Below are 27,463 nucleotides of genomic sequence, written 5' to 3' on the forward strand. Positions count from 1 at the left end.
TAATGTATTATTAACGCCTAATTTAAAAAATATATACAGTCAAACCTGGGTAAGTGAGAACTGGATAAGTAAGAAAACTCTATAAGTGAAAGTAATAGCAAGGACCCGTCATTTTAAGCTCCCAAAACCTCTATTAGCGAGAAACAGAAACCTCTGTAAGAGAGAGTCGTTTTTTCCTCATGGACCTCCGTAAGTGAGACTGCTACATATCTATACCTCTATAAGCGACAGCCGAGCTTTATTTATTTATTTATATTATTTAGGAGGAACAAATGACAAAACAAATTACAAATTTAACATCTGCTATTTTATGACTCATTTTTAACTTTCGTGGAACTTCTTATCATTGTTTTTTTTGGTTTTCCCGTGAATATTGAACCTATTCTATTTCGTGGAACTAAATAACGTTGTTATTTTATCGTATTCTTTTATCGCATTATTTTCGAATCGACACGTGTGCCTGTATACCGTCCTGTTTGTCGAACTTACTCAGTTTATCGTTAATCAATTGCGAAGGAAAGTTCTGTTAATCAATTGCGAAGGAAAGTTCTGTTCTGCATCATGTAAAAACGGAAAATTAAAGTACTGTCATTAAAGTCATAAACTTAAAATAGTGAATGCATTTGAATGCAGAAAATCGCGAATCGAAATTCAGAGGGAGCATTAGCGAGAAACTCGGGTTAGTGAGAAACCTCTATAAGCGAGAATGAGATTGTGCTCCCTTGAACTCTCGCTTATCCAGGTTTGACTGTATATATTTCGGCACTCCTTCGCTATATTCTCTATAAGTGTGGAAAATTTCATACTCCTCCGTCCGCGCAATTTTCGTAAAAAGGGATGCAAAGTTTTTGCTTCTTGTATTAATATATAGATTATTAAAACTGATGCGCAATTGTTGTTCAGACAAAATATCCCAATTATGTCGCGGCTGCACAGAATGTAATCAAAAGTGAGGTCCTTCCTGCAAGGAGAGCCGAGCAGGAAGAGCGGGGCGACTGTGGAATGAAAAATTTTAATTCCGAATGCAGTTTGTTAAGAGCGTACAATAATAGAGAATATTCAACGTACCGGGAAGCAGAACGCACAAAAGGATTTTCGTATTATTATTTCTTGTTTTTTTTTTGTCAGCGACAATTAATTACTTGTTTTAGTACCTCTTTTCTTTTTAGTTTTCGACTAAGTTTTTTTGATAGCAAAAGATGGTTCTCGAATTAGATGTCATTGAAATCGTGGATTATATTGAATTCTGTACTGTACTGTATGTACTGTGTTTCAAGCACAATTAACACTGCTCTGAGACTTTAATCCCGTTTGCTATTTTAATTTTGTTGGTTCCGAAGTTTCGTATGCTTTACAATTTTCATGATCTAACGGATTAACATTATCGAATCAACATTACCTACATTGAAAATAGTAAACAAAAAATCACATTGTAACAATAAGTTACAATTTTGAATTCAATTTATGATTGCAAATTTTACCTTTAACTTAATGTAGGTAAAACTGCAACACCAAAATACATACGTCTACGTAGATTTGTCTACGCAGCTTGAAATCGAACACGAAAACGTGAAGCTTTCGTGAAATTGAAAACGTAGACCGCACACCAAGCACCGACTCTACGATTCGTTTGATCCGGCTAATTACGTATACGCAAAACAGAATGTCCGCAACCGGTGCGGTGCCGGCCGACATTCACACACGGAAAAACGGCCAATCCTTTAATTAAAACCCCAACTCTTGGTCGCTGTCAGAGTTACATTTAGTTTCGTTTGACCATGTTTTCGCGAAATTCGGGATAATGATGATGTAAAAAAAAAGGCACGGCTTAAAAGATGTGGTGTATGTAATTAACAACTCTGACCGGGTTCTGACCTCGGACAGAGATCGGACGTCGGGTGTAAGAGTGCAGGGGAGTCGTTTAGTGGGTGGGCCCTAAAATCCTTGGGCCCGCGATCTGCTCTCAACACCTGCAGATCGTTGGGTCTCACATACCCCGCGCGCCCCCAAAGCGCGGGGGGGGACCTCGTAGGAGGTTCGGCCCCCGGCCCGAACAAAAAAAAAAAAGGTAATTAACTACTCAAATCAGCCCACTGAGTTTCTCGCCGAATCTTCTCAGTGGGTCGCAATTCCGATCCGGTGGTAGATTCTGCACAGCACTGCTATTTAACTCTTTAGCTCCTAGCGGGCTAGTGTTAGCAAATTACCTCAGTTTGAGCCTGTGAGCTCATCTACCCGTCTGGCCTCTCAGGCTCTTACTAGCGAATAGGTAGGGAACAAAAATTACTCGATAACAGACAAATTTTGACTTTCCAAACTGAAAAGAAGTGAAATAATAGTATTCGAACTCAAATTATTTAGAAAACTACACATTTTTTAGCTTTAGAGTCTTTGTGTTTTTCTTAGCAGACTTTACAGGCCTCTAAGAAAACAGACATAAGGAAAACGTCCGCTTTTAAACTCATTGTGTGGTCCCAGTATTTAAACGAATTTCTATCACGGCGTTTCATCTGGGGTAATTACTTTTAGTCTTTACGCTCTCCGAGCTAATTCACAGCCGTTTTAGAGAATATTCGTACTAAGATAACATTCGATTTAACACTTAGCCAAATTAATCGTTTAGTTAATTTCGGTGTTATCTTGTTTATAGAGAAATATAATTGAGAGATATTCGTTCAGTACTGACAGAAAAGGGTTTTACAATTTTGGACGCGAATTGTTTACTACATTTAATGATTTGAAGGTAAGTTCAACTGTATTTAAATAGAAATTATATAGTCATATAGTCATATTTTGCAAGGGATATTAGAATTCGGAAAATATGTATATTTATCGAAATGCTTTTTTATTAGCTATATAGATGCTGGTTAAGCATGAAGGTTCTCTTTGTAGCGATTAAAGGTTTTGTCTAATTACCTATAAAGTGAGATATAATTTAATTATTATAGCGTTAGGTTTCCAACTGTAATCCATTCTTCGTGTCAAGAAGATTAAACAGACAAACAAAAAAACTAGTTTAGTTTAGGAATAGGCGTGGATCAAGAACAAATAAAACAATGGAATGTCGAATTATTATTAAGAATTTTTACTGCATAAAATCAAATGATTCCAGGGTGGGAGTTGGGTGGTCAGGACACAGTTGGGGTACGAAGTGGGGGCGGCGGCAATTATTGAGCAAATGTAATAGCGGCATTGTGATAGAGGGCGGCGAAGCTCAGACGTCGAGCCGTGTTGATTAGTGCACAGACGTGAAATGGAGTTGATTTTGTTCCAAATTTTTTGTTTTTTTAATAACTAATATAATATATGTACATATTCATTGTGAACAGCGTAAAAAGTATATGATAAAATCCTCACACTCAGTGCCTCCAGACTAAGTTTTGTTCTGTGTTATATTTTTAGCGAAAACACACTGCATTCCAATCGGAAATTATGTAGTAGTAATCATAAATACATACATACATATACATATTTACTAACAATCACGCCACGTTAACGGGTTCCGTGCTAAGTTCGTCAAGAACTTGTGTTACAGGTATCAGATAACGAAAATAAATGTAAGATTTTTATTATACACATACATATATTTTAATATACATTCATAACCCTGGAAAATACATTTTTATATTTATCATACAAATATCTTCCCTTGGCGGGATTCGAACCCGCGACTTCCTTGTGTAGTGACCATGTCACTTACCACTACACCAGACTGCCGTTGAAATCAAAGGTTGATAGGGTGATGAAAGAATTAGTAAAGGGTAACAATATGATATCTTTTTTCCCTACATATTCGCTGTTAGCCTAAGAGGCTATTCCAGATACGCGCGGATGGGTAGGTGGCGGTGAGGGGCTCAACCTGAGAGAATTTGCTAACACTAGCCCTAGCCAGAGCAGCGCTTCGCAGAATCTACCACCGGATCGGAATCGCGACCCACTAAGAAGATCCGGCCAGAAACTCAGTGGGCTGTGTGTATGGGTTAATTCACTCGTCGAGCCCTTGGTCGCAAGCGACGTGTTTGATGACGAGAAACTCAGTGGGCTATAGAAACCAAATATGCTATCTTTCGTCTTTCGGTATATATTGTTTTTTTATAGCTGTACGAGGCGTAATTCTCTATTCTGGAGAGATAACTCTGCTCTGAGAATTTCTGTTATAGCTTAGATTTATGATCGAGGTATTATTACCCACCTTAGTCTATAATTACTGTCAAGGTTCCTCGGATTTTCTACGACGCAACATGAAGTTTGAAATGACACCGCCGCTACGCTGGGTTTCCGGAATTCCCGATGCCCATAAAAAACGCTAAATCTTCCATCAGATGGAAATCAATTCTCCTACAATCGTAACTTATATTTTCGCGCTTTTTTCGCCACGAGCTCATTACAGAACCTTCATAATCTTTGTATTGAGAACAATAAAAATATAAAGAATAATATCTTGTTAAAATAAAGTGCACTTCTTTACTTTTTCTGTTCATGATTATATTTGCGACGAGCCACGGACACGCCCCCTTCCATCCCCTATTATATTCAGATTCAATCACGAAAAAACACAACAGACATAGTACCCTTAACCGTATTCAGCTTTATTACCGAATGCGATAGATTGAAAATTGCATGACAAATTTTAAATTATATAAGAACTGAATTGTACTGTTTTGATTTGTCTATAAAATAATACACTTTGAGCTTTGTCTGGGAATCGCTGAACGCGAGTAATGTTTTTAGCATTCAATGAATTTAATTAATTAAAATTATTTTGTTTTGTTCGAAACGTTTTCGATTACTATATTCTTGATTTATTTTATTACAATGATTGTTTAATTGAAGGCTAAAGTGGCGGATGAAAGGCGATTGCATGCAGCAGAGATGCGAATGTTGCGATGGATGTGTGGAGTAACGAGAATGGATAGAATACGGAATGAATATGTTAGGGGAAGTCTGAAAGTGGCACCTGTGACAGAGAAGCTGAGAAGTGCGCGTTTGGGATGGTATGGACATGTGATGAGACGAGATGAAAATGAGGTTGGTAAGAAAATGTTAACTATGAGTGTGGAAGGATATAGAGGAAGAGGTAGACCTAAGATGGATTGCGTGAAAGACGATATGGTTAAGAGGGAGTGAGCGAAGAAATGGTATATGATAGAAGAGTATGGAAGGAGAAAACATGTTGCGCCGACCCCAGGTAACTGGGAGAAGGGCAGGATAATGATGATGATGATGATGATTGTTTAATTGAAGCTCTTATTAATTACATTTAGCATGAATAGAAATTGTAGTGCAAGGTAGAGGGTGAAGAGAAGTCGACCGTATAAGACATGGATGGAGTGTGTGAATGGCGATATGAGAGAAAGAGGAGTGGGTGTTAAGATGACGGCTAATATGGAATCGAAAAATTCGCTGTGCCGACCCCACCTAGTGGGATACAGTTAAGACTGAAAAGTTATCTGAACTGAAATTACATTTTATTGTTGCTCATAATTTTTATTTTATTTATATAATATAGATCAGGTTAAGAAATTGTTTTAATTATTTTATTTTAAATAATGAATTGATAATTATGTAATGTAAATGTAATGTAAAATCTATACTTTTCAAAGTATAGACGTCATCAGTGGCATAACAAATGTTGGGCTATTGCCTCAAAATTTTATTTATTTACATTTCATCTTTCTATCAATGTCACCCGTTCATTTATTAATCTATATTTTTGTAAACGAACCTAAGTATGGGTTTCCAAGCCAGTAAAATTTATAAAAAAAAAGCATGTATGTAAAATATTTTTGAAAACACAGTAGGAAATCCGCATAACGCATTGATAAAAAAAAAAACTGTAGGTATTAAAAATATGATGGTGCAAGTCGTGGCGAGTCGCAATACAATATACCTAAACCAGCAGAACGTTTGTCTTTATCATTTACGTCTTTGTTTGGAGCAAAAAAACTTAAAAGTCTAGACGATTCGAAACACTGACAACAATTTGTTTAATATTTTTCAAAACGAACAACAGTGGCCAGCGTTACCAACTCAAAGTGGTTCTATTGTTTAACGGCACAATTAGACGCGGGATACGAATGAAAGAAACTGATCAAGTCTGCGTTGCTGACAGCACAAAACTGTTTGATACTTGATGCTGATAGTCGGTTATCAAACTTATGCCATCATCGCATATGCTATTAATTTGCCTATTCGTTATCTTTAATGTAAACGGACATAGTTCCACTTGTGTCATCCTCGAGTGAATGATTCTGGTATACGTCTGGTATAGAACAATTAATGTTGATGTTAAATGTTTTTCGTTGTAGACGACGTTGCTGGTAAAGTTTTGAAGAAACAGATCAATACTTATTACTAAATGAAGGTTTAACTGATTTATTTATTTAGACCCACCAACAGCAAAAACACACACATTCAAGCTTAAAATTAATAAGTATAAAATTAAGTACTGGTATGTAGGCCAGTTACAGGCATGTACAGCAATCTCTTATAACACATTTATCTTATCTTATGACATGTTACAGCAATTTTACAAATAACGGAAAAATAGGTTAAATTTAAATGTTAACAGTTCCAGAAAAAATAATAATTAAAAACCTAACATGAAAACCAGAGTTAACTACTTAACATTCTCTCATCAATTATAAACAAAGAAACTTGGATACTAGTTTGTTTTTGGGACCAGAACAAGTGTCGTTAAAAATGTCGATGCCCTCAATTAATGCGCATAATATTTGGTTATATTCACTACAAATCTTTGATAAAGGGGTATATTTGAGGAGGTTTGTTCTACTTGCGGGAATAAGGAAAATTTTAGTGATGGGATGCCGTGGGCAGTTGTGTGGAACGCTAAAACTGTTTTTCTGAAGTAAGAGGTTACAATCTATGCTTCCGGAAATTAGTTTTTTAGGAACATGATATTAATTATTCTACGACGGTTGCTGAGCGGTATTATTTCAAAATGTTTAAGACTTAGATTATATGTGGTACCGTAAGATATGCTAGAAGAATGAAATGCTAAGTGCCTAGTGAATACACGCTGTACGCTTTCAATACGTTGCTAATAAGTAGCGTAATGGGGACCCCAACTGGGCGAATTCAAGTTGATTGCGAACCAGCGAGTTATATAATATTATTTTAGTATTTGAGGTCAAAAATCCCTTTGTATTTCTTTTTAGGAATCCCAGCATTTTGGCTAGTTTAATAACAATTGCATCAATATGTGCTTTGAATGTTAGTTTGATGAAGTCTTGTACTACAAGGCTACAAGAATGAGACAGAAGATGACACGCCGCTTGAAAATCCTTAATAACTGCATTTTAAAGGAAATGGACGTTCTTTTTTTGTCGACTGTTGACATTATTGATCAAAATCTAGAGTTTTCGGAGACATACTCAAAAACGAAAACTCTCTGGATTCGTTTATCGCCTCGGGGAAGATATCTTCACAGTGTGGAGATTGTGTAGGTGATCACCAAATCGATGGTCCTTACCTATCGAAGGAGCTAATCATACGCATATAATTCAAAATCTTCTCAATGCTTCAGACTGCAAGAATTAGCAGCGCATTACGTTGCGAGCAATCAAGTCAGGTCAGTAAGGGGCAGAATGAGAATTCGCTATGTGCGCCATGAATATAACCATTCAAACAAATGAACAAAATTCTGCTAAACTTTTCAAAAGTATCAATTTTTTTTTGTCGTTCTGTTTCTATACAAAATTTGGGCGGACGAGTACCGGGCCGCGTCCGTCCGTCGAGCTGCAGCGCTTTTCTACGCCTAAAGGTAGGAAAAATCGAAACCACAGGCAGTTTCTAACAACCACTGTTATTCCAGTAAGTTAATAGACAAGAAATGTTTTTTTTTTCAATTTATTTTTACTTAAGCTCTACAAGAAGAAGAGTTTTGAGATTTTAGCTATTGAAGCAATGTAAAAAAAATATTAATTCAACGAAACAAATGGTTTCGTAAAAAGCTTAAATTAATTTTATGGTGCTCCGTAAGCTATTCTAGTATTATTGGTACAATTTATATTGTACACGGTAGCCGAAGCTAAAACGATATGTAGGATGGATAAGAACAGAACGTATGAAAAGAGCATACCCGATCCTGTAGACCGAATGGTAAAGTCGACGTCGCTCTAAATACGTCATTACGGATCCTCCCGATCCATTAACAGTGCTTTTAGGTACCTCAAGCACCGGTCACCGTCTTCGCCGAACCCGTCGCTTGCGAAGAATGGCTCGACGAGTAAATTAACCCTCAAACACAGCCCACTGAGTTTCTCGCCGGATTTTCTCTCAGTGGGTCGCGATCTCGATAGGGTGCTAGACTCTGCGAAGCACTGCTCTTGCTAGGGTTAGTGTTAGCAAATTCTCTTAGGTTCCGCCTGTGAGCTCACCTACCCATCCGTGCGTAGTTACAATAGCCCCTTGAGCTACCGGCGATAGATAGGATAAAAAAACTTTTTTTTATCATCGTCTATCTTTAGACCTTATATCAAAGTAAAATTTATGGAGGGGTCAGTGCTAGAAATAAAAATGAGAAATTATACACACCATGCATGTCCAAAGGGTAATAAATTGTGGAACGCATTAAACGTAAAATTTGTTTTCGGCAATAGTAATGGAACATGCTGTATGTAACGACCAGATAAGTCGGGGCTGTGGTCCGGCCGGTGTTTTCATATTTTAAAGCAACTGCCGAAACAATGATCAATTTAGCATTCACAATGCCGCCGCGCTGTTCCTTCAGAATGCGGATACAACGTGGCACTAGGGTTGGGCAATGGTAAATCTAGGTTAGGAAAGTTTATTCTATAGTTTAGATAGGTACTATGAAATGAAAAAGAATATCAGATTAGTTTGCAGGTAGCGATCATCTATCTGCCTTCTAAGACATTGAAAATATATAAATGATTTCAAATTGTACACTTGTAACTTGTACGAAATATCGATACAAACTTTTTTGGATTAGATTTCATGATAATTAATCTAATGAATTTAGTCTGTGGCTATACATTTGTAGTTGGTCTGTGTAGAAATAAGAAATACATTAAAGAAAACGAGATAAGAATCAAATGGTAATAGTCGAATTGGTTAAGAGACTGTGACATATGAACGAGCTGCTTGCCATGTGTATGCCGCCAGCTAGCTCTAGAGAGAAGATCTCAACTTCTTCATATATCGACTGGCCCACCCTTTCGGAATGCACGACTACTTCGCGACAGAAATAGGAAAAACGGTGGACATACTCGTACTAATTACTTTTTATTTTTTTGTCGGCGCCACATCACTATTTAAACTAAAAATAGTTAAAGTTAACGGTTTGATGTTTCCTTGATTTTACGCATGTCAACAACTGTTTAGGACGGTATTCAAGAGAATTCATGACTGAGCTAAAATAAGAGTGTCGCTCAGAACATCGCTCAAAGTGGACCTCTCTGATGGCGCCAACCAGCCTCTCCGTCATATTTAATCCATAATTTCTATTTTATATGTGGATATAATGTAAGACTTGTTAATTGGTGAATTGATAGAGTAGTGCGGCAAAGAACCATAAACATTAGATACGCTATGTATAGATTCGTTTTTGAATGTACGCTTTGGTTTTTCTGTGTAGACTGTGTAGATATGAATGAAAAAGCCCGCCAAAAACTTCCTAATTTCACGGAAATAAGTACTTTTGTAGACAATGTCGTTGGATATTGCTCATTGAATTTCAAACAGTTTCTCTTTACGGTTATAATTTTCCCCCAGGCAGCCCTGCACCCAAAATATGTATATTTCACATTTACCTACACAGCATTGTTCTGGTCAAAAAAGTTTTCGTTATTTTCCATTGTGATGCTCTTTTGTTTTATGCGATACAAGCGCTTCGGCTATTCGGTCGGTACGAAAATGCTTAAGACGTGTTTGTGTAATAGGCAAACGGACAGTTTTTAATTTATTTACGGCGCTAAACTTATACAAAACTCGGCTGAACGTAAAATGTGACGTCATTCGGGGGTAGAATCGACGAGTTCTGTGATGAATAATGACGAAACTCTCTATGCTGATTTCGGCAACGGTAATGATGGATTACTGAAAATGAATAATATTATGGACAATAGCAATATACTAAATACAACAACATCCATTTTTTTTGTTCTTAAAGGCGTTTCAAAGGTTTTATTAGGATGTTTAAAATTTGGTGTTAATTCACCAAATTTTAAAACTTTAAAACAAATACTTTTTAAAACAAATTTTAAAACAAATACTTTTTAATTAAAAAAATGCATTGTCTAGCTCGCTGTTACTTTTTACCTATCGCTCCTATTTTACAGTTAAATCTTATGTCATTCGTTAAAAATTATGTCGTACACACGGATTCACTCGCGTTCATGAGAAAGACATTTATTTAACTTTCGAGAATACTTTTTATACTTTTTTGTAGATGAAAGGTGTCTTGTGTATTTTTGATGTGACCTGAGAACGGGCAAAACAAAATTCATGATGCAACGACGTAGGTAAATAGTTAAGACGTAAAAACGTAACAAAGAAACATGTTTTCACTTTCACATTTGTAATATTAAGTGATTATTGTCATAAAATTGTACTCATTTTATGAAAAGCCTAATAATAGTACCTACAAATTTTTCAATAATAAGATTTAAGTAGGTAGGAATATTTGTGTGAAGCTCTCAAGCTTTTAAGAATTGTTTATTTGCTTCGGAAATTCTACTTCTTAAATTGTTTATATAAGTTGCATCATTTGTAAATCTAGTTTAATCTCTAGTAAAAGAGATTCTTCCAACCCTGACGTCATCGCCGAGGCGTGACGTCATCAACTAATGCACTACCGCCGACCTCATCAGTTGCAGGTGTTCCCGCACACAAATAATTACCGCCTGGAAAAGATGGGATGCGCCTTCTTGTTTAAGATTTACACAACGCGGGAAACATGTGTATCCATTGTCTACTGAATATACAAGGTTTTGTACTGCAGGTAGAATGAGATTGTTGTTTCGTAACATAAGAGTAAAAATTCTTAGGTTGTATATACATAAATTATTTTAAAAAAAAGCAAATTAGTAGATATTTTTCATGATAAGGAAAGTGGAGCTTTCTCAAAAATAGCAATTGAATTTAAGTTTCACGATATTAAGTTTTTAACTACTTATTATTGACGTCCGGTATATTAACTTATAACAGAAACTTATAACGGAAACTTATAACAGAATAAAGACAAAGCTAACTCGTTTTAGGTATTCATTCTTATAAATTCGTAAATTACAATCTTTCTTCAAAAGAAATCGCCTACAATAAGAAAGAAAATATTGTAGAGAGGGAGAGAGAAAGAGGGAGAGAGAGAGAGAGAGGGAGAGAGGGAAAGAGAGAGAGATAGGGAATACTTTATTGCACATCATAACATTGAACAACATTAACACTGTTACATAACATTAATAATAAGCGTTATAATAAGAAATATCTAAATGGTTTTTATGTAGAGAAATTCTGAAAAAGAAAGCAGGTACTTATATCATGGTGTATTATTATTGACAATATTCAGAGTGATCTATCAGAGTAGACTAGCCTTTACAGAAGAGTGAGTCATACAATAAATTTATACCCACAATATACATAGTACAGATTGTAAGTGAATTAAAAGCTTAAATAAGTATATTTTTAATTGCCGATGCGCTGTGCTCGTCAATTAGATAAGCAATACTCTCCTCAGTTTCGTGTTGGTTGAATTCATGTATTTAACATGAATGTCGATGAGCTGCCTCACTAAATTATTTGTGTCAACATTCGTATGAACAATTAGTTCGAATATTTTCATTTGCTCCAACGCCTTCCATTCGTCTCGGTGCTTGACCGCGACATTAAATAACTCGTTTAGCACATCCCTAGTTTTCTTTACCATGCTCAGTACAAAACCGATTCTGTAGGGCGGTTCATCCTTGAAGTGTTCTTTCATGTTCTGAACAGATTTAATTTTCCTCTCAGTGTCGTGTAGCGTTTGTTGTACAAGAGTTGATATTTTCTCTTTTAAGTTGACGTCTTTGTCGTCCTCGTCCGGGCTACTCCGTAGGCTTAATTTGGTGTTTAATGTTTGTGTGGCTAAGAGATATCGACGCTGGGCTCGCTTCGTTTGAGCCTCTTCTGAAATTCGATTTCGTTGCGTATCCTGCCGTGTGTATTCAGGTTCGAGGTCTGACAGGTCTATGAAATCGATTCCCGTGATCCAGTTGAGCATATATCCCATACCTGGAGAAAAAATGGAAATTAAATATTTGCTTCTTTTTATATAGATGTTATTACTAACTGACAGCCCACCTAGTGTTATTTCTTTACCGAAGCATATCATCATTATCATCATCATCAGCAAAAAGAGATCTTGACCATAGGTCTCCAAGATTGGGCAAAATGATCAGTCCTGTACTGTCTGTATTCAGCTTTACCTAGATTACGTTTACTTAGATTACGCTGATTAGAAATTTTTAGCCAAGCGGTAGTTTACTTTACGAGCAATATGGCCGGCGCATTGCCAATCCACTCTTGCAATCCTTTGCGAAATACCACCTTTCAAGGTTCTTCTGCGAATGCTCTTACTTCTATTTCGATTCATGGGCATAGCTTTCTTCCTTGCTCTTAGAGTGACTTTGAATCATTTGATAAGGTTCATTATGAGTGATAGCAATTTAATGCCGTATGTCATCACTGGCAACAGGAACTGGTCGAAAATGTTGGTCTTTCTGCTGTGCTGATGCTTTGTTCGCGCCCACTAGGGCACGAAGAAAACATTTTTAAATCTAAGATGAAAATAGCTTTGGATAAAAATTGTTACTCACATAACAAAACGTGTACCAGTATCTTCATATTATCATTCTAAAATTCGTAATTACAAAAATTCAATTAAATTTTAAATTGGTCACGCTCATTTAGTGTATGTGGGATCTTTATGTGTTTCAATCAGCACTTGTGAATAAGTAGGTTCATAATCAAGTTTATTTTTTTTATACAATACATTTACCGAATCAATTGGTTATGCAGAACCCATCCATCAGTCCGCCGAGTTTCTCGTCGGATCTTCTCAACGGTTCCGATCTTTCCGTTCTCTTCCAATCCAGTAGTAGGTTCATTCGCGAAGCAGCTACTTTTGTATTGTTAGATCTTCGGAGGTGCTCGAGCGGTGCTGTTAGCAAATCCTATACCTCCTGTCTGAGCCTTTGCTCGCCCACCTGTCCTACTGAAACTAGAAAGGCCTTAGGACCATTAGTAATCCTTCCTACATCACAAAAAATGGTTACATAGACGTTCATAGACAGTCTCGTGTTGTGTTCCACCCTTCAAACCGATATAGATTGTTTTTTCTTGTCAGATATAGACAGCAAATTTATTGAAAACATTCAGAAGTAATTTTGAGAAAATTATGAGCAAAAGCCATTCTTGGTAAAACTACGTTTAGATTTATTGTATATGGCAATGCTTATTGCATATTTTGTTCGTAGTTCAAAATAAAATATTAAATTATCAAAAACAAATTAATTGAAAATTTTAAGTTCTATTTATTAATACAATGAGCAAAATTGTAATATGTGTTCAGCTCAGAAAAGATCAAATAGACTCAGCTCGAGATTTACTTTAAAATAATGAATACGACCTGATAAAATATCAATTGCAATGCTGTATTAAAACAGTACCAACTTATAGTTATTTCTATTTTGACATGCATTTGTGTTGTAATTATTTACGACTTTTGAAGTCGTCGTGGCCTAAAGGATAAGACGCCCGGTGTATTCGTATCGAGCGATGCACCAGTGTTCGAATCCCGCAGGTGGGTACCAATTTTTCTAATGAAATACGTACTTAACAAATGTTTACGACTGACTTCCACGGTGAAGGAATAGCATCGTGTAATAAAAATCAAACCCGCAAAATTATAATTTGCGTAATTACTGGTGGTAGGACCTCTTATGAGTCCGCACGGGTAGGCACCACCGCCCCGCCTATTTCTGCCGTGAAGCAGTAATGCGTTTCGGTTTGAAGGGTGGGGCAGCCGTTGTGTCAATACTGAGACCTTAGAACTATATCTCAAGGTGTGTGGCGCATTTACATAGTAGATGTTTATGGGATCCAGTAACCACTTAACATCAGGTGTGCTGTGAGCTCGTCCACACATTTAAGCAATAAAAAATATTAAGAGAAATGTTGGACCCAATTTTCAAAGAGCAATAATGTATTTTATTTATGTCCCCAATTTTTTAATTTTAGTTAGCTGTAAATAAATAATTGTCAAATAAAAAAAAACCAAGCTGACAGAGAAACATGTCACACGTCAACATAGAAAATAAAATTTGCATTTAACGTTTTGGAAAATTTTAGTCATGTTTTCGCTAAGAACAAAGTGCTTACGGTATCTAACCAATAAAACATATTTCTACTCACAAATAAGGAAATGCGTATTTGGAATCAAAGATTTGATTCACCAAGAGAAAGTTGGTATTGTTTAACGAATTGCTTTTATTGTTGATAATTTATTCAATACCGAGTAAAAAAATAATTAAATTGTTCATGTTTACCAAATATTTTTTCCTTTGTCGTACCACTCTTATCTTCTCCCGAGGTCCATAGAGCGCCATGTCGTTCAGGGCAAAGTAGAAAGCACTAGACCGCGTGGAAGGTTGCCCGTGCAATAGACCGACCAAGTTGTGGTGGTAGCACCTCTTGTGAGTCCACACGGGTAGGTACCACCACCTCGCCTATTTCTACCGTGAAGCAGCAATGCGTTTCGGTTTGAAGGGTGGGGCAGCCGTTGTAACTATACTGAGACCTTACAACTTATATCTCAAGGTGGGTGGCGCATTTACGTTGTAGATGTCTATGGGCTTCGGTGACCACTTAACATCAGGTGGGCTGTGAGCCCGTCCACCCATCGTAGCAACAACAAAAAATCGGCCGTTGTTTGCATAAGTGTACCATGCTCATCACAAACCGGGTGAAGTGGCGATTGCATAACATCTGCCCACAGCAATGATACTAAATGAAGACCAAATATTTGCAGCCAGAAAATTTTTCCGTTTGCCAAGTAACATCTGAAGACCATGAGGCGGCAGTTGACGCAATCAAACGGCACTTCTTGAGCGAGCACGTGCTGGTGATTTCAAGAAATATGAACGTGAACAACGATCGTGCCCTTGACGAATATTTAATCGGTTTATTGAAGCAGGGTTAGAATTTCATACCATTTTATGCAATTAACCAGAATTCATAAAAATACGTTTCGTTTGTATTTAGAAATATGTGCTTATTAATAGCATCTGTGCTTTTTAAATAACACTTTCTGGCCGAATTTTCGCGCGCGTGGACTTTATATCGCTTGGCCGGAAAACCGAGCCCAGCGGTGAAGCAAAAGTTAACCTATATTATTTCCCAGTTTGAGGCTAATCAAATTGAATGTCACACATTAACGTAATGTTATGCGGTTACCAGATTCCAGTAATAAATTCAGAGGAATTTAATCTAAATCTGACCGGCCGTAAATAAGAAGAAATACATATATAAAGCTTCGTGTACACAAGCTGCATCCTATCAATCGATCTTTGTACTAATATGAATGGGGAGCTGTGCCAACCCTAGTACTAATCAGCCTATTTCTGTCGCGAAGAAATAATGTGTTTTGATTAGAAAGATAAAACAGCCTTCCTTATGAATTTGAAGGTCAGGTTCTAATGTACCTACGTGGTAATTCAGCAATCTTCCTTGTGGTGCATTATTAATTCGTCGTTAACTCCTTGTCCACCTGGAGTTAAGTCAGATCCTATATATTTTTCGACGTGAATGCTACTAGATGCGCTAACCCACCATGAATTATGAGGTCGATTAGGTATATCACAGAAAAGTTTTTTTATTGCTTAGATGGGTGGACGAGCTCACAGCCCACCTGGTGTTAAGTGGTTACTGGAGCCCATAGACATCTACGACGTAAATGCGCCACCCACCTTGAGATATAAGTTCTAAGGTCTGAAGTACAGTTACAACGGCTGCCCCATCCTTCAAGCCGAAACGCATTACTGCTTCGCGGCAGAAATAGGCAGGGCGGTGGTACCTACCCGCGCGGACTCACAAGAGGTCCCACCACCAGTAAAAATAGTCCTCTGCAATAACATTATTCGTATTTCCGGGATCACAGCGCTCCCTAACACCAGTCTAGTCAGTCTACTATTGTTGCAGGGAACACATTATTTGCAAAGGATGATAATGGCTCGATTGCAGGGGTCTGCGTGAATTTTGCAAGCAGTCCCGTAGATCCGAAGAATTTAAGACATTACGCATTTTATCGCCAGGCACGTATTTTTTGAATTTTCCATTGGTAAATTCAGTGACAATAGTTATATTAATTTTTTAGGATCCAAACACGAAAGATTTCTTGTACTTCATTGCAAAACTACAAGAAACGCCAAACTTGTGGGATATATTTAAACAGCAAAAAGTGTTCGAGGTAAAAAAAAACATATAGTTATCCTCAAATGACTTAAAATACAAATATTGTAGCTGTCCGGGTAATTTTATTATTTTCAGATTAAAATGTTGACAGTTATCCCAGAATATAGAAGACAAGGGTTAGCCGTGATGCTAGCAGAAAAATCTAAAGAATTAGCTCACGATCAAGGATACAATATAGTTCGAATGGATTGCATCAACCCATACGAGTAAGCAAGATCCCGATCCCGTAGTAAATTCATTCGAAACAGCTTCTCTTGCGTTGTTAGGTCTCCTTCGGAGGCGCTCGAGCAGCTGTTAGCAAATCCCATCCCTCCTGGCTGAGCTTTTACTCGCCTACCGGTCCTGGTGAAACTGAAAACGCCTCCGGGCCACTAGTAATCCTTCAAACATAAAAAAAACGAGTTTGCAGCGCATCCTATGCTAATGTAAAATTGTTGTGAAAGAAATGGACGACTTTTGTTACCGTAATTTCGAATCCTCCGGATCCACTATTGCTGCTTTTAGGCATTCCAAGTACCGTCGATCGTTCTCCTCGAGCCCGTCGAATGTGACGAGCTCGGCGAATAAATTAACAAACAAACACAGCCCACTGAGTTTCTCGTCGGATCTTCTCAATGGGTCGCGATTCCGATCCGAGGTAGTTTCAGCGAAGCACCGGCCTTGGTAGGGCTAGTGTTAGCAAATTCGCCAAGCTGAGCCCCGTGAGCTCACCTACACACTCGGTGAAGCTGATATAACCCCTTTGAATTATCAGTATAGATAGAGAAAAAAGTTTTGTTAGAATTTCGCTTTTTATCTAAACTAGCAAACATGGCCCGATTTGCTGGTCGATCTTCGGTTTGACTTTGATCCGAATGCTACCAAATCTCACGTGATCACCCGCTAGGCCAATGCGGAGCTTTCTTGAAAATGGCATCGAAATCGGTCTAGCCACCTCGGGAGTCTATAAGGAAATCATAATATTCTATCGGCTAAGTTTGACAGCAACAAAACCTTTTGTAAATGGTTGTATGATATAATTTGGTTCGGATTATTTTAAAAATTCCAGTTACAAAATAGCTGAAAGGTGCATGCTGCAGTTCATGGTGAAGTTTCCCCTTCACAAATTACGTGGAGCCAACGCTCCGTTCATCAAGAGATCATCGGAACACAACCGCTACGTAAGGGTGTACACCAGCGTGGGCACAAACGCCGACGTCGACAGAGACACGTTCAAACAGAAACAGATAGATCTTGAAAACCTTATTGAGTGATAAATACTTTTGCTGTGCCGTTTTTTGTCATTTAAAATGCAATATAACAGTTTCAACTTTTTATAGGTTATTACCAACCTTATTTTTATTGCTTAAACTAGCGACGCGCCCTCGCTTCGCTTCGGTAATATTAAATTTTATTATTGAGTCCCGCGATGTTACCCGCTGTTATTGTCGTACTACGGGTAACGCTGCGGCGCGAAGCTAGTCTAAAAAGTAGCCTAAGTTACTCCTTATATCATCAGCTACCTATCAGTGAAAGTCTCGTCAAAATCGGTCCAGCCGTTCCAGAGATTAGCCGGAACAACCGACAGACAGACAAAAATTGTAAAAAATGTTATTTTGGTGTATGAACCGTATATAATATTCCTATGCATGTAGTAAAAAGCGGTTATTTCAATATTACAAACAGACACTCCAATTTTATTTATATGTATGCTCACGGCCCACCTGATGTTAAGTTAACAGAGCCCATAGACATTTACAACATAAAGGCCGCCACCCATCTTAAGACAAGAGTTTTAAGGTATTAGTTTTAACAGTACAATTTTCATAAATCTTTACCATTCATTCATTTCTTGACCTTTTATGTTAATGGTTATAAATAAGTCGTTTGAGGTTTGAGTTATTACTTATTGTATTTAAATAGTATCTAATGTAACTTAATTGGATCTTTTGCTTGAGTCATTATGAATTGGAACAACACTAACACATTAACCACAATTTATTGATCATTAAATTAGAAGGCAACATCTAACAGACATAACATATTAATGTTACATTGATGTTTTTAAGTAGAAGCCTATTGAACAAATAGCATAGCGAAGTTTATTTACTTTGCGTCGCGTGAAAACTTTTTTTACGTATGTACATATTTACATACAAATATTCCGAGCCGGTTTGGGTGGCAATCACTTTTTTATTGCATAGATGGGTGGACGAGGTCACAGCCCGCCTGGTGTTAAGTGATCACTGAAGCCCATAGACATCTACAACGTAAATGCCGCCACCCATCTTGAGATATGAGTTCTAAGGTCTCAGTATAGTTGCATCGGCTGCCCCACCCTTCAAACCGAAACGCATTACTCCTTCATTTCAGAAATAGGCGGTGTGGTCGTGTGCGGACTCACAAGAGGTCCTACCACCAGTAATTATGCAAATTATAATTTTTTCCACCATTCTGCCGTATAGTGTATAATCTATGGACGCAACTATACAGCTGTTTGGTGGGCTGACCATGCAGTAGGGCTGACAAAGGCTGGGGTAGATGGGTTGTCGAATGGAGACCGCTCAGTGGTAAACGTTACGTGGAACGCCCTCTGGTTAGGTAACGCGATAACCTTCGAAGGGTAGCTGGCAAGAGATGGATGGGGAGAACCGAAGACCGAGCTCAGTGGTGTCAATTAGGAGAAGTTTATGTCCAGCAGTGGGCGGCTGTGGGCTGATGATGCTGATGACATGTAAAACTGTGATTTGTGAGGAAAATATCCATGTTTTTTGTCATGTTTAAAACGAATTCCAAAAGTGATGTAAAAACATTATAATAACTAGCGACCCGCCCTCGCTTCGCTTCGGAAACATTAAAACACACATGAAACCAAAAAAATAAAATATTTTTTTTTTTTTAAAAAGTAGCCTATGTTCATCAGGGACAATGTCGGCTTCTAATGGAAAAAGAATTTTTCAAATCGGTCCAGTAGTTTCGGAGCCTATTCGAAACAAACAAACAAACAAATCTTTCCTCTTTATAATATTAGTATAGATATACACTCCTTAAATCTTGTCCGCTACAGATAATGACATTACTACAATGATCTTCAGTGAGATTCTCCAAATGTTTCAATGAACAAAGCCATCGCGTGGATAAACATAGTGTATAATAAAAGTTTTAACACCAATAAAATCTTTATTCATCAGGTTCTTAACAAGATAAGCAGAGTATTTAATTGAGGGCGCGTCATCGCCCTGAACTCTTAGAGCATAAATAAAAAATTAACTAGAAAGATAAGGTTTAATTATGTTTTTGATCATCCATTCTTCTGTGAAACGTAGATGGTCGCCAGGCGTTGATAAGAAAATTAATTTTCCCGCTTTATCCATTTTCTTGAGGCCGAGTCGATCCTGTCGTGACATATAATGAATTGTATTTTCTTTTAAAAAAACATCTTGGTTTTTTCTAATTTTTTTTATTCAACTATTTTTTAACGAGTATTATTTTATGGATATGATTGAGTCCACGGCCCATTGTGTTTCAAATATATTCCTGGGAGCCCAAACGTACCCTTGTAGATTCCGTTTGGGCCTCCTCCCTTTGCAACATGAGAAAGGACTTAATCGAATTTTATTAATGGCTGTCGTGATCTTCATTACAAATCTCCATCTAAGCTGTCAGGACTATTTATGTATTTGATATCTAGTAATTATTTATATATAATCATAGAAGAATCACAAACGGTTCCCTGACCCCAAGCCAAGATTCTTTATATTACAGAGAGTGATATGTATGCCTCAAACCAAGATTCTCTATATTACGGGTATTTATATATTAAAAACACCGGCAAACAGTCGAGTCATATTATGTATAAATTATAAATATTATGCTTAATGAACACTTTTGATAACCTTTCAGCTTTGGGCGGATTTAAATGTCCAACACATACGTGAATTATATGAATTTGGTTTTTTAGTGTCTTTAAAACTGACCTGATATTGATATACAAAGTTCGTATTGAGGAATGAATCTCTATCCATTTTGTAATTGAAATTAAAAAATTATAGTTATATTAGAATAATTGCCATAATTGTACCAATGATTGGCGGCAGAAATAGGATCTATGTTAGCAGACCATAGAGAATTCTATGAGCCTCCAGAAACTAAGCAATCTCTATGATTTTATTATACGATGTTGTTCTTGTATTTTTTTTAACGGGTTTTATAACAGTTTTATCTGACGTCTCTGAAAATACAAACAATAATATATATTTTAATTTTAACATAAACATATCTACGCTTTTCGCAGCCGAATTCGAGAATGGGGGTAATCAAAGAAAATTAAACTATACAAACCTGCAAATAAATCTTAGATTCCCTTAACGATACCAATTTCTCGGCCTGTCCCGGAGCGTAAAAACCGAACCATTCCGTCTCCTTCGGCTGCACTATGCTATCATTATCGAACATCACCAGCACGAATCTTTCTAGATTATTCAAGTTCTGTATATACGTCTTGTTGACGGTCCTCACGTTGTTGATGTCCGCTAGAAATACGCTGTTTGCCTCATATGTCCGCTCGTCTAAAGGATCGTGCCAATATGTCGCTTGAACCAGTGAATTTTGTACCCAGCTAAAATGTCATAAGAGAGTCCTTATTTGACAGATCATAACACAAGTATATACCAAAGAGGTTAGCCTAACTGATTAGACTGAAATCGATTTTTATCGATTACTAGCTGACCCGGCAGACTTCGTAGTGCCTCAACCGATAAATAAAAGACCTAAACTTTTGTATAAAATAAACTTAAAACAAACAAAAGGAATCCGTCCGACGGGGGATACATCAAAGGAAAAACAATATTGCTATTTTTATTTAATTCCGAGAATTTTCATATATATCTACCTTTAAAAACTTCTCTGGACTTCCACAAATAATTCAAGACCAAAATTAGCCAAATCGGTTCTCGAGCCGTTCTCGAGTTTTAGCGAGACTAACGAACAGCAATTCATTTTTATATATATAGATGGGATACCAGTAGATTCGAGCTTAATCGTCGTAATCATTATTCCCATCGCAGTTGCTTTTTTTAACGTAGGAGACCAAGTTTCGTACAAACGTTTCTTAAGTGACTTCGATTTTATCTTATAAAGGATTTTTTGGAGACTCTTTCTCGGACGCTTTTTCATATGCAAAGTACCTAAATACGTTTTTTAAGTGTCTTAGACATATTTAGAGCTGTTGTTTGCACACACACAGTCATAAAATTAGAATTCATGACATACGATGACATGTTTAGTTTTGATGTGCGTTTGCCAACTTATAAAATGCTGTTGGGTACGCAGCACGTCACCCGTGTCGATAAGGCGAGTGACGCCAACCCAGGTTGGACGGGTTTATGAATCTTATAAGATTTCTTGAAATCCTATAAGACGCCGGATGCCCGTCTCGTGGCGATTATTCGTGTCGATCTGAAGCAGTCGATGTAGGGTCCTGAGCTTGTACGATAATAGCCCTATTGTTTGTATTGTCTTGTTGTTATTCTATGGGTGAGGATAGGTATAAGGAAACGACACTTTAAAATTTACAATAAGATTTACTTTGTCTCGTTGTCTTTTCAAAGAACGACAAATATATATTATAATGTATTACAATGACTGCTGTTGACATATTTTGTAAAAAATATATTTTATTTACTCTTAATTGGACATAACAGAGGTATCGGTCCCGCCTATTTCTGCGATGCAGTCTTGTGTTCCGAAGAGGAATGACAATCGCTCTAATACAATTAATGCCGAACCTCATTTCTCAAGGTGGGTTAAGGCACTCAAACTGCGATGTCCATAGAGCTGGAAACTCTCCTCAAACCTCATTTAAAGCGCAACATGTCATAAAGCCCTAGAAACACCGCAGAAGGGAGGGGAGGGAATCCAAATGGTACGTGACAAAAATATCTCTGGAAACACACGAATAAACGCAGGGGTTCCAGATAGTATGGATTAACTCTGCTGCGACGTCGGACGGTGTGATGATAAGAAGATCATCTCAAACAATTTCTCAGAGATTTTCTCTTTAGTATTTCATTCGATTATTGCTGTGACTATCACTTATTGTATGAAAAACGTAAATTACTTAAATCTTGTCGCAGGCAACCTGTCATACCATGATCGAACTTTATGAATAGCACAAGTGCTATTCCGATTTTAAAGCTTTTAAATTGTAAAGTTTCATCAAAATCCAGTCCATTAGTTTTTGCTTGAAAGAATAAAAAAAATCAATTCAATCCCACAAGCTTTCCCATTTCGATCTGATTGAATCCAATTCAAACCTGTTATATGCAGCGTAATTGAGTAGCTTCCTCACATCATCACATGTTTCGTGTCTCAAGGCACCACAATGAGGTATGCCATAGATGCCTTGGTGCTGACCTCCGAGAGACACCATGTTTTTAATTTGTGGTAGTTTATGACCACATCTTTGTACTACAGCTCGACTAAAAACAAAAACATTTCGAATTTATTAGTTACTGAACAGTTTTCAGTTGTACTAGAGCTTTCAATGCTTTTCTGTTTTAAGTAAGGCTTTGGTAAAATCATTGTAAATTTAAATTTTATTTGTAAGAGTTCACAGAGGTGCGTATATATGTAATTTTATGAGCTGATGATAATGTTTATTTTATGAGCTATTGATAGTTGTTTGGTTGACAAATATAAAATATAGAAGACAAATAGTCTTGTTCATATATATATTGTATGTTAATACATCTGTACGTATAACAACTAAATCAATCATAATCTGTTTGCATGATTGTCTGCACAATGGAACAATCATTTTTATCCTATATCACAAAATGAAATCAGTTAACAAGTAGATGTATACATAGACAAGTGGTTAATTACATATGAACAAAAGAGGCCATGTTATTTGGGATGTTAGAAATATCTTTGTTAGCAATATTTATTGTTCAGGTTCTGGGAATGACTTGTTACTGTCGAGTATGTGTGTTGCCGGTACCCGTCACACAGAAAAACCTATATTGGGTTTGGGGAATATTAATTTCATAATCAATGCATAAATAAGTGCAGAAACATGACATAGTATCAGCTTTCTCTTCCGGTTTATTGATTAATTTTCAGATTGCAGATATACCTCTTATTCACCTTGTTTACAAATTGTTTTCAACTTTCACTTTTTTTTTCCTACCTAAGCCGATAGCCTTGAGAGGCTATTTCAGTGGAACCTTAACTAGTAGGTGAGCTCATGGAGCTCAAACCTGACGACGTTGCTAACACTGGCCCTAGCAAGAGCAGTCCTTTGCAAAATCTACCACCGGATCGGAAACGCGACCCACTGAGAAGATCCGGCGAGAAACTCAGCGGGCTGTGTCTGAGGGGCTTTCACTACTGACTACAGTACACATCAGGAACTCATTAAATGTGAAAAACATAGTATGAACCAGTTAAATAATGATGTTGTTAAATATTTGTATATTTTTTTATGTATCACTCACATAAACTGACATCCCTGTGAGAAACCCATGACATTGAATCCGTTTGATAGTTTTGGATCGGCCGCTAACTTCTCACATACATATTCAACTTGGAGATTCGGGTTCATGAAATATCCATTTTCAAAATCTTCAACAGTATTATTGCCAATTTGGAGAGACAGAACATAAACACCAGGTATGTTCTTCTCTAGGAATATTTTGAAGGAACCAAGACTAAAGGACATGCAGCATGTGTCACCTAAACAGATAATTAAAGAAATACATTATATTTTTCCTTTTTTTCTTTTTCTCAAACTTATTCTTATTAACAAGCAAAATAAGAGGTTCATAATAAAACTTTGAACTCGTTAACCTACTTTCGTTGTTACCCTAAACATACTTGGCATTACTACTTGATTCTTAAATTTTTCCAATGTTATATCATATTATATTTTAATTGAATTTAAAACGTTTTTGATACATACCCATGCCGTGCCACAAGACGATGGGTGTAGGCGTTGCGCTTATTAATTTTATTAATAACAATGGAATTAACCACAACCTCATTTTGTTTCGTTTTTGTAATTTATGTGTTAAATTGTACACTGGTGTAACTGGTTTAAGGAGAACACTATCGCAGTCGGTGAAGAAAAGGAACGTCTAATCTGATTTGACATTTGACCAGCAGTTATTTATAAACTTTGTTCTGTCGATAAGCTTGGAAGTTGTAAACAAACAAAAATAAACTTTAAATCAAATACAGCTGTCAACTGTCAAAATTTAACAGCAAGCTTTCACTGTCACCAATTCTAGTTCGTATGGGCTAGATTTCTTTTGCCTATACAGATGAATGAATTCAATCGAGATATATATATATATATATATATATGTGTGGTTTTGGCTTAACGATATTGAAAAATCTTAGCGATGCTATGTGAATTAATTTATTTTGCCAATTTAAATTTCTCTTTTTCGATTTAAAGGCATAATATGTGTTTTCTGTAATGTAATAAGAAAAAAAAATTAAATCCCTCGATCTCTTTTAAAATTAATATTAAAAATTTAACAGTAAACAGTATTAATAAACTCTACAATACTGAACTCCCCTTTTATTCAATAACAGACTACTCCATGACATTGAATGATACTAAAGAAAAATCCTTTTAAAAAACTAAAGAGTTTTAATTAATAAAGGTTTTCCTATAGATGTACATATATGAACACAATTCGAAATTTGATTTCGCTGTAACATTTTTTTATTTTTTATTGTTCAGATGACTGGACGAGCTTACAGCCCACCCGGTGTTAAGTGGTTACTGGAGCCCATAGACATCTACAACGTAAATGTGCCACCCACCTTGAGATAAGTTCTAAAGTCTCAAGTACGGTTAAATGTCTTTTTTCAAACGAGGCTTGTGGAGAGTATAATATGGTATAATAATGGTAGGCAGTGGCTTGTCGCTGCCCACGGCATTACTGACGTCCGTGAGCGACGTTAACCACTCACCATCAGATTGGCCGTATGCTCGTCTGCAAACAGCTTACATTTTTTATTAGACAGATTTATTATTTCAATATTTTGTATTCTGTCAAATTGGTTAAAATCTGTCACATTTCGTAAAATCACATTTAGCTTGTAAACCTGATGAAAGATCGAAAATAATTATTAGAATGACTAAAAAAGGTAGTCACAAAAACCTAGTCTTTTGGGAGGACATGAAGAGACATGCCATGCTAATTGCTAATTTAGTGTAACTTAAGGTATTAACGTGTAATAATGAAGCCTTTTAAACACGTAGTCTTTAAATAGGCGAAAGAAAATAAATATTGGGGAATGGACCAAAAAATCTATTTAAGCCTCATTAAACTTTCGGCATTTGAACGAGAGTTTATTTAATTTAATTGAATTTTAAATAATTATTTCTTGCCCTAGCACATATTATGTGGAGTCGGGAAACCTAGCATGTGCTCAGGTGCAGGGGTTTAGTATTATTAGTCCTATTAGTTCTATGATTTGCCCTTAATTATTTTAAACATTTATACTAAAATTTAGAATTCCGAAAACCAAAAGATAAAAATATCATTTTATTTCGTAATTGTGTATTTTCATAATATTTTTTTTTACTGTCTGTTACTTCTTATCTCAAACATTTACTGAAAGGCTGCTTCTTTTGTTTTTTTTTCTTGAACTAAAAATATGACTTCAGCATTACCGTTTTTTTTGTTTTTGTTTATTGCCCTTGTAGGCAGACGAACATAGGGTCCACCTGATGATGAGTGTTTACCGTCACTCATGGGCTTCAGCAATGCTAGGGGCAGAGCCAGGCCGCTGCCTACCGCATTAAAACAATTGGCTGTATGCGACAAGTTACTTTTGCCTGTCCAAGTCAACAAATGACTGCTCTTTCTATAGTTTTTGCGGCTATAGGCTATATGCCTTTTGAGTCAGCTTTTGTCAGATAACCACCCTTTACTAAAAGAAACGTTCTCCATTAAATAGCGGGAATTTATTGTGACTTCAATGGATATTTTAGAAGAACCCAAGAAGAATTATTCTCTGTTTTGTTCTAATTCTATTCTAATTTTTATGCTGTTTCACAAACTAAGCTGTCAATATACAATTTTTTAAAAGCTAAAATCTTAAAAGAAGTTAAATGTAATATTAATGTCGTACCTCAAAGTTGGTGGGTGCAGCTGCGTTTTTTCGGGTCGAATTCTCTATTGTTCGTGACAGAAATAGACAGTCTGATGGATTTGCACGTCCAGTGTCACTATTGTGAACGAAGTAAATTTTGTTTATTGCATTTCCCACGGAATAGATAAATAACCTTATTTATCTATTCCGTGGCATTTCCCTTCCCTTAAATTTTCCATCTAACTTTTGAAATTCTAAATCGTACTCAATTATCTCAGATGTACAGAAAAACATATGTACGGCCGCTGTGAGTTCTTGGGCACTCGGATTGCACCGGAAAAGATAGTTGCCCGCAACGAGATAATCGCAGAATTCAGCATCCCGCCTAAACGATTTTTCAATTTACTTACATTAGCAGCATGACGATGATGATTGATGGATGCGTGGATTTTCAAATAATTATAATAGCAATAAAACAATACATTAAATTAAAGTAAAACAATATAGTGTAGTGAAGTTTGATTTTAAGAGTAAATGTTATTTTGTGACAGTTAATAGCAATTGATTTTTTACATAAGAACTTCGTACTTATTAATATCATAATAGGCAAATAGGGTTTCGAAGCTACAAAGACACGTTTAAATTAAACTGAAATGTTAAAAATTAAAATGTTTTTTTTTGAAATGATGTGATCCACAATATTAAACGAAATTAATTTAAATTATTATATAACTATCGGTTCTTGATACGTGGGAATATTTTAAAGTTAAGGTAAATTATTCTATCAAAAACTTCATCTTATCTAAAGATAAAGATAATATCTAGTTCGTTCTTAGAAATATCATTTGAACAACTGATGAGCGCTTTTTACTGGATTAGCGGATAC

General features: G+C 36.4%; 3 protein-coding genes and 1 long non-coding RNA gene across 9 annotated transcripts; 2 read left to right on the top strand and 2 right to left on the bottom strand.

The window, feature by feature from the left end:
• Nucleotides 1-11,378: 11,378 nt before the first annotated feature.
• On the bottom strand, nucleotides 11,379-13,429 carry LOC110386145 (uncharacterized). Of its 3 annotated transcripts, none has more exons than XM_021351596.3 (2): nucleotides 13,016-13,429; nucleotides 11,379-12,249 (listed from the first exon to the last, which is right to left on the bottom strand). In XM_021351596.3, the coding sequence occupies exon 2, from the start codon at nucleotides 12,245-12,247 to the stop codon at nucleotides 11,693-11,695; it is 555 nt and encodes a 184-aa protein (XP_021207271.1). In that variant the 5' UTR covers nucleotides 12,248-12,249; nucleotides 13,016-13,429; the 3' UTR covers nucleotides 11,379-11,692. The 3 variants fall into 3 exon arrangements, with proteins under 3 accessions (XP_021207271.1, XP_062527113.1, XP_021207270.1); XM_062671129.1 differs by having other exon boundaries at nucleotides 12,834-13,429; XM_021351595.3 differs by lacking the exon at nucleotides 13,016-13,429 and adding an exon at nucleotides 12,319-12,992.
• Nucleotides 13,430-14,279: 850 nt separating this feature from the next.
• LOC101737225 (uncharacterized) lies at nucleotides 14,280-17,802 on the top strand. The gene is made up of 6 exons (XM_004931502.4): nucleotides 14,280-14,480; nucleotides 15,047-15,212; nucleotides 16,216-16,328; nucleotides 16,391-16,483; nucleotides 16,564-16,694; nucleotides 17,537-17,802. The coding sequence occupies exons 1-6, from the start codon at nucleotides 14,370-14,372 to the stop codon at nucleotides 17,739-17,741; spliced, it is 819 nt and encodes a 272-aa protein (XP_004931559.1). The 5' UTR covers nucleotides 14,280-14,369; the 3' UTR covers nucleotides 17,742-17,802.
• A 1,825-nt stretch (nucleotides 17,803-19,627) lies between these two features.
• LOC101736903 (palmitoyl-protein thioesterase 1) lies at nucleotides 19,628-27,139 on the bottom strand. Of its 4 annotated transcripts, XR_009974275.1 has the most exons (6): nucleotides 24,428-24,936; nucleotides 23,964-24,201; nucleotides 22,782-22,946; nucleotides 20,809-21,085; nucleotides 20,445-20,698; nucleotides 19,628-19,862 (listed from the first exon to the last, which is right to left on the bottom strand). XR_009974275.1 is itself a non-coding variant. In XM_021351509.3 (5 exons), exons 2-5 carry the CDS (start codon nucleotides 24,185-24,187, stop codon nucleotides 19,734-19,736), a joined length of 795 nt encoding a protein of 264 aa, XP_021207184.1. In that variant the 5' UTR covers nucleotides 24,188-24,201; nucleotides 26,988-27,139; the 3' UTR covers nucleotides 19,628-19,733. The 4 variants fall into 4 exon arrangements, 3 of the variants coding, with proteins under 3 accessions (XP_021207184.1, XP_037869960.1, XP_004931556.1); XM_021351509.3 differs by lacking the exons at nucleotides 20,445-20,698; nucleotides 24,428-24,936 and adding an exon at nucleotides 26,988-27,139; XM_038014032.2 differs by having other exon boundaries at nucleotides 19,628-20,698.
• On the top strand, nucleotides 26,651-27,246 carry LOC134199686 (uncharacterized). The gene is made up of 2 exons (XR_009974283.1): nucleotides 26,651-26,727; nucleotides 26,856-27,246. It is a non-coding gene; the product is annotated as an uncharacterized LOC134199686 (long non-coding RNA).
• The last annotated feature ends 217 nt before the right edge of the window (nucleotides 27,247-27,463 follow it).

The sequence above is a fragment of the Bombyx mori genome, chromosome 11 (assembly GCF_030269925.1).
Source record: "Bombyx mori chromosome 11, ASM3026992v2".
Classification (NCBI taxonomy): domain Eukaryota; kingdom Metazoa; phylum Arthropoda; class Insecta; order Lepidoptera; family Bombycidae; genus Bombyx; species Bombyx mori.

Coding starts and splice junctions, on each gene's coding strand:
- LOC110386145 (XM_021351595.3), bottom strand. CDS start 12,364: ATGATGATGATAATGATGATATGCTTCGGTAAAGAAATAACACTAG. Junction 12,250..12,318: donor CGGTAAAGAAATAACACTAG/GTGGGCTGTCAG, acceptor TTTTTTCTCCAG/GTATGGGATATATGCTCAAC.
- LOC101736903 (XM_004931499.4), bottom strand. CDS start 24,509: ATGAGGTTGTGGTTAATTCCATTGTTATTAATAAAATTAATAAGCGCA. Junction 22,947..23,963: donor TCACAGGGATGTCAGTTTAT/GTGAGTGATACA, acceptor TTTTGTTTTTAG/TCGAGCTGTAGTACAAAGAT. Junction 19,863..20,808: donor AATCTAAGATTTATTTGCAG/GTTTGTATAGTT, acceptor ATGTCACGACAG/GATCGACTCGGCCTCAAGAA.
- LOC101737225 (XM_004931502.4), top strand. CDS start 14,370: ATGTTTTCGCTAAGAACAAAGTGCTTACGGTATCTAACCAATAAAACA. Junction 16,484..16,563: donor AACAGCAAAAAGTGTTCGAG/GTAAAAAAAAAC, acceptor TATTATTTTCAG/ATTAAAATGTTGACAGTTAT. Junction 16,695..17,536: donor GATTGCATCAACCCATACGA/GTAAGCAAGATC, acceptor TAAAAATTCCAG/TTACAAAATAGCTGAAAGGT.